We start from the raw sequence: 11,995 nt of genomic DNA, 5'->3' as shown, positions 1-11,995 counted from the left end.
AACTTCCTTTTAGGGCCCTTTGATTATAAAGTAGTTTCAGCTTTTGAGTTTGGTCTGAAAAAGTCAAGCAAATCTAGGGAATCACTGAGTAATTTCCCTCCTGTTGTTTCTGTACCAGACCGCTTCCTGTTTTGCCAAAGAAGACGATTTCTCTGCACAAAAGATAGTATATGTTGGGTGGAGGCATGAAATCCAGAATCCTAAACCCGAGACTACGACGCTGCTCAAGTGTCTTAAGATGCTGGTCTTGTACTTCTTTAAGGTTTTGTTTATTTATTTGAGACAGAGAGTGAGAGAGGGGAAGCAGCAGGCAGAGGGAGGAAGGGAAGCAGGCTCCCCACTGAGCAGGGAGCCCGATGTGGGGTTCCATCCCAGGACCCTGGGATCATGACTCAAGCCGAAGGCAGATGCCCAACTGACTAAGCCACCCAGGCGCTCCTGGTGTTATACTTTAAAGACATGTTACCTCCAAAAGCTGCGTGTCTATAAACTGCTGACCGAGCCCCATCTAAGTTTTTGCTTTCTAACATGGAACGGGCACTGTGTAAGCGCTCAGAGTTTTAGTCTGACCTGCCACGTGGGCGTGATAAATGGCAGCGTGACCCAAACTGGAAGCTGTTTCTCAACTTGGTAGGTAGGGAGTGAGCCTAAGAGCCCTGCAGGGCAGCCCAGAGACCCACATGCTGGAAAATCACCTCTGGACCACTTTGGACTCCGATCTCTCTTCTGTTTCCAGTAGCTTAAAAATGCAATTCTGAACGGAGATGATGATATGCTTTGTTTCTAGATACTAAAGAACTCACAGTTACAAGCGCCTTTGTACAGTCTTTTTAATTTAAGTCCCCTAAAATTGCCTCCTTACAATCACATGAAACAGCCTCATCCATTACATGATATGCCAGCAAACCAGGCAAATGCGCAGTCTCCTTTTGTACATGGGACAGATTATGTTTAGACGCAGAGGGGAGATCTCAACAGAGAATTACAATAATTTCCCATTGGATTTTTTTTTTCCTAAAACTGGCTTATTAGACTTGCGCAAAAAAAATAAAATAAAATAAAAGACTTAACACAGTAGGCATGAGGCTGCTATCATTAGAGGGCTTGCTTGGTCGGGGGGGAGAACCACCGAGGAACTTGGCTTTCAGAACGTGTTTCCATCACTAACTGATAAGGTCCTTTCACTGGGTGTAGGCTGGTGTGATTTATGGTGAAAGCTTGCTTTCCTTTTGACAGTCGAATCCGAGTGGTTCCCAGGTAGAGAATGCCTATGTAACGAGCCCCGATAAAAAAAACCCTACACTCTGAGTCTCAGAGGGGCTCCTCTGGGCACAGACATCACACCATGTTGCTGCATGTTCACTGCTGAAGGGAAGGTGAGCTCTGTGGGAGCTCTCATGGGAGGGAGGGGACATAGGAAACCTGCAAATGGGTTTCTCCACACCCCACTGCCATCTTTTTCTCTTACTGAGCCAGTTGTGTAGGCTTCCTCTGTCACGGAAGTGAGTTTTCACCACGAGTACAACTATATTCTGGTTTCCTTCTAGTGAATCATCAAATATGTGTGCCATCCTGGGGGGACCCCCAAAATGAAGGCTTACCAGCTGTAGATCCCAAAATAACATCTTCACTGCAACTTCCCAGGCGCTAAAAGATAACTAACTACTCTCCCCAGGGCAGAACGCAGAGGTTATAGTTCAGGTGTACTTGCTCAAAGCCCAAGATTTTTATATTCTGGGCTTTAAAGATGTCAGCTGCACATGTGCCATATAATTACATACCGTCAGCCAATTTCTGGGGAAGGAAGTCATTATGCTGGTGTTCATATCCCTTGTTACATTTGTGTATGGTTGATTACAGACAGTAATCTTGTTTGACAGAAATACAGTAGCAACTCAGCTCACATTAGAGCCTGGCCATCGAAGCCCCCGTTCATTTTCCATCGTTCAGTAACACCACGGGGCTGGGCAGAGAGGAGTTCAAGTGCAAGGTTCCTCTGGGACATGGGTGTCTGTGCCTGTGGTTAACTCACGGTCACCCTTCTTAGTTAGAAACTCCCCCCGGCAACCCCCGCTGCTGTGAGGTGTCAAAATTAGACTAGCGCATATCCATCCTTCCCTGCTTCCTACAGTTAGTACTTTAATGGGTCGTAAACAACCCCATGCGCTAGGGAGCCAGGGGGATCACGATAAATAAGGTGCCAGCTGCGCTTAAGAAATGCACCACTTTATGGCCGCTATGTAGGAATTCTCTGATGACCACGAAAGTCAGCTAGTCAGCTGTGACTCCCATACCCGCCTCAGAGTTCTGTTAAGAAGTCTTGCCTTCTCAAGATGCACTGAATCTTGCTCAGGAGTCACTAACAAGCAGCCCTTTTTCTCAAAAACTGCTATAAGCTTTACCCAGAAACCACCATCCCCCCCGCGGGAAGCCGCGGCCCATCGAACACACAGGTGGGCGGTGAGCACAAATTAGAGAACGCTCGTTCTTAGCCGTTGCTTGCCAACAACCAGTTTGGCATGAACCCTTTCTCCCAGCCATCTAACTTCCTCTGCGGCCACCCTCCTCTTACATGCGAGCACCTGAAATAATGGTGGCTCTGCAGTGGCTGAGAAGGGGCACGGCACACATGCAACGTGAGACCACACGTGGCATCCGCTGTAAGCCACGCAGCATCAGAACACGGGAAGCTCTCTTCATGTGCAATCTCATGCTGAACCATGCCATGTGAGCCTGGTAGTGTGCAGCTGCTCTGCCCAGGCAGGGAGGAGCCTGGGGACCCTCGAAGTCAGCTTGTCACCGCAGCCCAGGCTGCGGCTCCGCAGGGCACAGCTGGAAAACCAGAGCACTGGTTCAAGCGTGCAAGGAGTGATCCTCCATTCAGCAACACGCCAGACACGGAATATGGAAAGCTTCTCCCGTTTTGAAAACATGGGTATGAGAAATGAGGGACAGCTCTGAGCCTCTCTTAGCAAGTGATGTCACAGTGAAGCAGGCCTGTGTGACACGAGCACACGCACACACATCAGACACCGATCCTGGCTGCTCTCGACTGCAGCATCACGAGGGTCATTTGCTAGAATGAGGGTCAGCAAAGGTAATGATCTAAATGACATATATCCAGTCACTGGAGTAATAACCCTTCCTAATACCTCTATGATTCTGGCTAGTTCCAGCCACTTTTGAAGTTATTGCATCCAATACTTTTGCAGGAGAAGAAGTAAACATATGAATTCTCCCCAGACCAATATTTAAGTGTCAAGAAATGTTAGGGATTTTTTTAAATCTAATTTTAAAAATCGTCACATAATTCATCTGGAAGAATAGCAAAATATATTTTTTAAAAAGTTCAATAAAAATGGGCATAAGGTAGATAAGAGCTTGATTTATAGTAATGCTATGATAATGAAAAGGGTGCTAAGGGTTTAGAAGTAAGAGATGAAATCCTCAATGGAACAAAACAGAAATCCTTACAACAAATCCGAACTATTCAACTTGCTAACCATAGGGGTGGGGTGGCAGATGCAAATCCTACCTTACACACCACGCCAATTAGCAAGTACATGTAGGTCACAGATTTCAACCATGAAATTGAAACCATAAGAGTGCTAATAGAAAACAGAGGGGCTATTTTTATATAATATTTTTGATAGGAAAAGAAAGATGTTAGGCATGATACTAAAGGCAGAATCCGTAAAAATTAAAGATCTGACCGCATAAACTTTAAAAATACATAAACAGGTGCACCTGGCTGGCTCAGTCAGGGCAGCAGGCAACTCTTGACTTCAGGGTTGTGAGTCTGAGCTCACATTGGGTTTAGAGATTACTGAAAAACAAAATCTTAGAAAAAAAAAACCCATAAATAAAGACTATATAAAGATTATATAAAGCCCTTCTTTAAAACTCCTCAGGGAAAATGAAAAGTATCATTAACAACTTAAAAGACAAACAAACCCACTTTGAACAATTGTTTGCAACCTAACAAGGGATTCATGTCCTTTATATACAAAGAGCTTACCAATAAGTAAGGAAAAGGATACAGTAACAAAAGGGAAATTAGAGCAGAGGGTTTGAAGAGGCTAGTCCTAAAAAAGCAAATAAACATATAAAATACTTATGTATATTCATTCATCAGAGACTCAACAAAAGCAAATCCCACTTCGCACTTCTCGAAATGACACAAACTTCTACAGTAACACCCAGCATCAGCGTGATTCGGAAAGCTGACGTATCCCTGCCTTGGATGTGAAGAAACCATTTTCATTCGGAGAAAAAAAAAAATCAGGATTGTTAAGAAAGAAAAAAATTACTCTTTATTTTTTAAAAAAGTCCTGTATGGCTATGAAATTTCACAAGAGCCCTAAAATGTTGATGTAAGTGCAGCTGGAGTTGGTGCTGAGAGCAGTAAGCTGGTTACCTAGAGGACAGTTTGCATCCCTGTTGCAAGAAGGCGTGCAGATTCCCGGTTGCCGCAAGTAATAGGCCCAGGTACGGAGGGGAAGGCTTCATCGGCCTAGAAGAAAACTCAGGATGGAATTGGACACCAACAAAATAGGGGTGATCTGAAATGAGAATAATCATGGTGTGACTGAAGCAGACAAACACAAGAGCTGCTTTAACGGTCTTACCTTTGAATAAGAAAACACATCAAACGCTGAGACAATTAACTTGTTAACCACCACTGACAGTTACCTTCCCCAACCCCCTTCATGGCAGAATCTCAGCCAGCAAAGCACATCTCGCTTAATTAGAGATCTGGCATTTCATCTGAGCAAGGTATTAGAGGGAGCAAAGTTAAGCAACATTTTTGAACGGCAAGATGAATTCTGCTTTGCCCAAAGTTGGTCTGGATTTCGAAAGCCCTTCATAGACGTTTGCTGGCTCCATTTCCACGGTGCCCCTCACCCGAGAGGCTACCTGTAGGGAATTCCGTCTCTCAGCTGGCTTCCAGCCATTTCCTACGAGGTCGTTTCCCTTCCCAAGGGAAGAGTGCCCTGGGAAAGCAGCCAGTATGACCGCTCTTCTCGTCACACCTTTAGGTTGGATATTAATCAGAGCCAGCACCATGAAACTGAACTTGCACCCTTATTCCAGCCTCTGCCAACTGATCGCCTGTGAGGAAGAGTCCCAGAGCAATAAAGGGTGGGCCTTTCTGCATGGTAATGGTGGTTATGGCTCCAGGTGGTTAAGAGGTCAAGATATTTTTATTTTCTTCCTTACACTTTTCCCTACCCTGTGAAGCTTTTCCATGAGCATATGTTGTTTACATTAATGGGGAGCAATTTGAGCAATTTTTAAATTGAGGGTTGTATAAAGCCCCTGCAGGAGCAATTCAAGCTCTCCAAGATGGAATAGGAACAGAAAAGTAGCTTTACCCAGCTACTTTTAAACACACAAATCCCCTTTTGGATTAGAAAACATTAAATGGGCAACATTTCCAAATCTGGGTAGAAATCTTATAGGGTTGCAAATTCCTTCCCCCAGTCAGAACTCTCATAAACTATGTTGGTTACCCACCACCACCGCCCCCACCCAGATTAGGAAGCAATTTTGTAAAAATAATTTTTCTATTTTTTTATTAACACATAATGCATTATTAGCCGTAGGGGTATACAGGTCTATGAATTGCCAGGTTTACACACTTCACAGCACTCACCATAGCACATACCCTCCCCCAATGCCCATAACCCAGCAAACCTCTCCCTACCCCCTACCCCCAGCAACCCTCAGTTTTAGGAAGCAACTTCTTTTTTTTTTTTTTGACAGAGAGAAATCACAAGTAGATGGAGAGGCAGGCGGAGAGAGAGAGAGGGAAGCAGGCTCCCTGCTGAGCAAAGAGCCCGATGCGGGACTCGATCCCAGGACCCTGAGATCATGACCTGAGCCGAAGGCAGTGGCTTAACCCACTGAGCCACCCAGGCGCCCCAGGAAGCAACTTCTAATTAGAAATCAGGCAACTCTCTAATCCCATAATTCCTACTGTGCAGAGTATGGTTGGTGTTATAGTCACTACTTTAAAAATCCTTTTAATTGCTATGTATATCAATCCAAAGATGACAGAATATAGGTTTAATAGGGGGGAGTGAATATAAGTTTAAAGCTTTCAATGGAATGCTTTATCAAATGATCTAAAAACCTAGCATGGAATTCAAAATCACAAATCCCCATCACTTACCACTGGAGACCCAAAGCTCCTACTGCAATAGTAAGGAAATGATGACTGAATGGAAATGCCCACTCTTGTACGGTTATCATTGAAAGCTCTGCTATACAAAATGGTAGCTCTTAGCCACACGTGGCTATTTAAAGTAATTCAAATTCATTGAGCATACATCAAGCGTTCAACAGCTACACATGGCTAGTTGCTGCCATATGGAACAGGGCAGAATAGTCCATCGTTGCAGCAAGTTTCACTGGACAGGTCTGAGTCCAGAAAAATCCAGTGTAGAAATCCCATACCTCACATCCAGGAAGAAGCTTCCTTGACTGCGAGGGACACTTAGGGATGAAAGCTTGGTGAGGAGAATGCTACCTTCTCCCAGGAATGTGCCCCCTCAAGAGAAGAAGAGAAGAAATTATCCACTCTTAGAAAAGAAATGAAGCAATGTAGCTTTAAATTAAAGATCTGGGGATGGCTTTGAAGGACACAGTAATACCACTTTTGTACTACTGCAGACAGAAGCTACGGAAAGAATCACGGTCATGGCCAGGGACAAAACATTGGAATGAATGGACCACTGTTCTGAATCACTTTTCTCCAAGAGAATTCCTTAAGCCAATATGAGGAAAGAAACAAAATAGTTGTTATTTTGATGGTGTTCTATCAGTCAGATAAAGTATCTTTTAAATAGTGCTCTTAATTGCTTTGAATCACATTCTGACATTATATGAATCTCAAACTTTGTTATTCCTTTTAGAACTCCTTGAGGAATATAGAGATTCATGCCAAGTGCTTCTAAGGGGTACCTAAGATCAGAATCTTCTGGGAAATTTTCCTTAATAAAACGAATTTCCTTGCAATCAGCTTTTTAAAAAATGCCAGGATTGTACAGCATCTCTCATTTCCTTCCCAACACGCATGAAATTTGAAAGTGTCAACGGGAATGTAAATCCAGGTGATGGAGAGGCATCTACGTATTTGCTCACGATGATGACAGCCAGGAGATTTAAAGGAAAGTAAGTACTTGAATGAAGTAAACAGTCATTTGCTTAAGAAATTCTCTGCCCTCTCACATCCCAGATTTAAGAGACTCCAACCCCGACCAGTGATCCACACTATAAAAATCCTAAAATGATGGGCATTTCCATCAGAAAGACTACAGGTGGGCGCCTGGGTGGCTCAGTGGGTTAAGCCCCTGCCTTCGGCTCAGGTCATGATCTCAGGGTCCTGGGATTGAGTCCCGCATCGGGCTCTCTGCTCAGCGGGGAGCCTGCTTCCTCCTCTCTCTCTCTGCCTGCCTCTCTGCCTACTTGTCATCTCTCTCTGTCAAATAAATAAATAAAATCTTTAAAAAAAAAAAAAAAGAAAGACTACAGGAAATACATCCTCATCTTTTAATTCAAAACTTTGGGCATGGACTGATCATCTTAGGTGACATGTCCAGGGCAAACAAGAGGAAGAGTAATATCTGCTGAGGGCATGGTGAGACCTGGTTTGGCTCCAGCGCCCCTTGTGATGAGTTGGACATCTCAGTAAAGTGGGAATGACATCAGCTGTCTTGTAAGATACATAAGGCACGCCGAGTCCCTAGCAAGGGGTCTAGGGAGAAGCATCTAGTGACTGTGCGCACAGTGTCCACTGCTTTCCTTCTTTGAGGGTCCAGGTAGCATGTCACTGCATTCAGAGATGCCCTCGCCAACTTCAATCCCACCCCCTGTTCAGGACTCCTGAAGTACCTAAACAGACTTGTGACAGAAAAGGAAAGGGACAAAGCAAAGGAATTTGAAGTAGAGAATGGTGACATGGGTTAAGATGGTAAAAGAAGTAGGAAATTTAGAAGAGTAAGTCTAGAATACCTGGAGTCTAAAGAAGATAGATTGAAAAGGTAAGTTCTAGGAAATCACGTTACCATTTTTATAGTATTCTGTACAAACTAAGCATTTGATAAATGAAAGTGGTTTATCCACCAAATTCGTGTCACGTGCACTGTAGATTTGTGACATGTGACAGAGCCCAGTCCTCATTAGGAGGGGCTGCAGAGGGGAGAGCCTGGAGGCAGGAAGGAGCTTTAGGAGGACTCTAGGTTGTCACCATGCACTGGGGATGAGAGTGAGAGGGATGGGAATGCAACCCCAGCTCAGTCCTTCTAGACACAGAATCTACAGGACTTGACAACTGATTACGAGTTGGCGGTATAGAGGGGAAGAAGAACAAAATAAGGCCAATTTTAAACCTGATGGTCCAGGACAGTGGTTCTCACCCAGAGACGTATGTGCCCCTCAGGGACATTTGGCAATGTCTGGCGATGGTTTGGGGTGTTACAACATTGGGAGGTGGGGATGATGCTACTGGTGTCCAGTAGGTAGAGGCCGGGGATGCTACCAAATACCACACAGCACACAGGACTGCCCCCACCACAATAGGGTGTGATGGGAATGACCGCCCCCCCCCCCATGCCAGTGGTGGCGAGGGTGAAAAGCCCTGAACAAGGAGACTGAGGATGACTTAGCAGAAACATTTTGGGAAACATGTAAACTTAGTTTTAGATAAGTTGTGCTGGAACTGCTAGGAGAACATCCAGATAGACAAACAGGTCAAGCAGGCACCTGAACATGTTAAGTTCAAGTCAATTAAAGGAAGTATATATGTGTGGGTTTACAACAGGGGTTGACAAACACTTCTGGAAAGGGCCAGGTCGTAAGTAATGGTAGAGAAAGAGCTGGGATGAGCGCTAAGCATGGGCTTATGATGTATTTGCAGCTCTGAGTGAGAATAGTGTCCTCTGTCTCATCAAAAACGTTGCATGGTTTGTGCCTGGGCTCTTGAGTGTGTCCCAGCCCACACACAAACAACTTCTTCAGCAATCTTCTTCAATGGAAGTCCCTATCCCTTTGTGCTGTGTTTAGTCTCACTAAGAACTTCTGTGGGTGCAGGGACTAGTGTTCAAAAGTTAAACAACTGGCCCACACTTGACCATGGAGCACAAGTGGTGTGGAAAGGCAGACTCCAGGTAGAATGAGAGGCCAGGTCCTGTACACGACAGATGTCAAAACTGGTTGTGAGTAGTGAGGAGGGCACTGGGCCATTCTTCCTCCAAAGAGGGAGAAAGCAGGGGCGCCTGGGTGGCTCAGTGGGTTAAGCCTCTGCCTTTGGCTCAGGTCATGGTCTCAGGGTCCTGGGATCGAGCCCCACATTGGGCTGTCTGCTCAGCGGGGAGCCTGCTTCCCCCCTCTCTCTGCCTGCCTCTCTGCCTACCTGTGATCTCTCTGTCTCTCTCTCTCTGTCAAATAAATAAATAAATAAATATTTAAAAAAAAAAAAAAAAAAAGAGGGGGAAAACAGAGGGTTGCTCAACAGTGGGCTGTCTTCCTTCCCCAGAGCAAGTAACCTAGAGGCTAGGAACAGGAGAAGGCCCAGAAAGGGGGCAGGGATGGTGAGGAAGCATAACAGTAGCAGAACTGGTAGACTCAGAAAAATGTATCATTTTCTGGTAGATTCAGACTAGTGGGCCCCCAAATGAGGAGGATTATAAGTGGTCTGTTTTTCTCCAGTTATATTTAGTCACATTATTTCTATTTAGTTACATATTTATTTCAAAGGAGAGAGGAGAAGAAGGAGAGCAAACAAAATGAGTCTCAAGTTATGGCTTCGCATAGAATGGCAAATTATATCTCCATCTGTAACAACAAAAAGACATTGGGTTACCATGAAAATTTTCAAAAACAAAAGAGCCCACTTACTTGCCAGTTCAATGATTTCCATCCTCTCTCCATCAACATCCTGACCTACAAAAGTTAAGTCATTCTGCTCCAACTGACTGATCAGGCTCGGGTTCACCTAGAAAAACAAGAAATTACATGCTTTGGGGCAGCAGAGCTAGACAGATATATCATCTTATAGAAATGTCCTCTATCAATTGGGTGGGTTTTCCATTTCAGTGATGTTCTTAACTAGTACTTAATTTCTATATCCCGCCCCCAAAGCTTATTTTTTTCCCCCAAAGCCTATTTTTAAACTCATGATGAACCTTCGAAACAGTCTAATCGCAGTCCCTAAACCTGAGATGCCCACCTTCTGTTGCTAAAAGATGAGATTCAAAAAGTAGGACTGTGACACAGATATTCTGACTTGGAACCTTGAGATTAGCTATTTATAGCCGCTACCATATTTGTTTCTTCCCTTGAGTTATGTGTAATTAACTGTTTCTCCCCAAATTACAAATCTGCTTGAGGATTGAAACTATCTTATTTCCCTTGTGACTAGCCCCAAAGCTTTCTTCACATATATTTACATAAAACCTTTAAAGAGAAGCTTGAAGCAATTTTTCAGCTAGAATACTGGTTATAGATGACAACTCGATGGGCTGGTACTCAACCTCTTCCCTCATTCATCACATTCCTGGTCCTTTCCCAAACTTTTCAGCCTCTTTTTCAAAGAAAGCACTGATCATCTGAATCAACCTGTCTTTCTCAATCTCAACCCCATGTTTTTATTTTCTTTTTCGACATTAGGCTAGTTCTCATAATTTGTCATTTTTCCTTTTTTTTAAAAAACAGCTTTAATTGAGATATAATTCAGATGCCATACATTTCACCCACTAACAGTATACAATGCAATGGTTTTTAGCATATTCACAGAGGATTTCAGCCATTGCCATGATGAATCCAAGAATAGGCCCTATCCCCTCTAACCATCATCTTTTAATCCCCTCATCACCTCCCCACCAGTCCTAGGCAACCACTAATCTATATTCTGTCTCTTTCAATTTGTCTGTTCTGGGCATTTCGTGTTAATGGAACCCTACAGTATGGAGTCTTTCGTAACTGGCTTCTTTCACTAAGCATCATGTGTTTTAGATTCGTGTCTCCAGTAGCACGTATCAATATTTCATTTCCTTTTATTATCAAATAATTCTATGGATAGATCACATTTCATTTACCTATTCATCACGTGATGGACATTTGGGGTGTGTCCACTTTTTGTTTAACGATTATGGATAATACTGCTTTGACCATTCGTATACAAGTTGTTGTGTGCATGCACATTTTCATTTGTCTTGGGTTATACATCTAAGGATGGAACTACTGCGTCATATGATAACTCTGCGTTTAACTTTTTGAGGCGCTACCAGATGGTTTTCCAAAGTGGCCGCACCATTTTACATTCCTACCAACAATGTATCCTCACCAACACTTGTTATTATCTTTTTTGTTTTTTTAAAGATTTTATTTATTTAATGGAGAGATAGAGTACAAGCAGGGGGAGCAGCCGGCAGAAGGAGAGGGAGAAGCAGACTCCCCACAGAGCAGGAAGCCCCATGCAGGGCTTGATTCCAGAACTCCGGGATCATGATCTGAGCCAAAGGCAGATGCTTAACAAATGAGCCACCCAGCCGCCCATATTATCTGTCTTTTGATTATAGCCAGCCTAGTGGGTATGAGGTGGTATCTCTTTGTGGTTTTGATTTGCATTTCCCTGATGATAAATGATGTTGAACACCTTTTCATTTGCTTATTGGCCATTTGTGTATCTTTTTTGATACACAAATGGCCAGAGAGCTGTCTCTCCAGAATCTTTCACATCATTTAATATTCAGTTATAAGAATTCTTTATATATTCTAGATAGAAGTACCTTGTCTGATATATGGTTTCATCTGTACTTATTTTATCTGTTATCTTATTTTTTATAGTATTTTTTTAAAGCTTTTATTTATTTATTTGACAGACAAAAGTTCAATCCTTGTCTGATATATGGTTTCATCTGTACTTATTTTATCTGTTATCTTATTTTTTATAGTATTTTTTTAAAGCTTTTATTTATTTATTTGACAGACA

General features: G+C 43.3%; 1 protein-coding gene across 2 annotated transcripts in view; it reads right to left on the bottom strand.

The window, feature by feature from the left end:
- CTPS2 (CTP synthase 2) overlaps positions 1 to 11,995 on the bottom strand; it is a 99,873-nt gene that overhangs the window by 8,493 nt on the left and 79,385 nt on the right. For both annotated transcript variants that reach the window (XM_059384849.1, XM_059384850.1), the window contains exons 16-17: positions 9,901 to 9,997; positions 4,418 to 4,562 (exon numbers count right to left, since the gene is read on the bottom strand). In XM_059384849.1, the coding sequence (XP_059240832.1) occupies positions 4,418 to 4,562; positions 9,901 to 9,997 (242 nt within the window). The remainder of the gene's footprint in view (positions 1 to 4,417; positions 4,563 to 9,900; positions 9,998 to 11,995) is intronic.

This window comes from Mustela nigripes, chromosome X (assembly GCF_022355385.1).
Source record: "Mustela nigripes isolate SB6536 chromosome X, MUSNIG.SB6536, whole genome shotgun sequence".
In the NCBI taxonomy this organism is placed as follows: domain Eukaryota; kingdom Metazoa; phylum Chordata; class Mammalia; order Carnivora; family Mustelidae; genus Mustela; species Mustela nigripes.
Note: the sequence above shows the minus strand (reverse complement) of the source record. Positions and strands in the feature narration are given on the sequence as shown.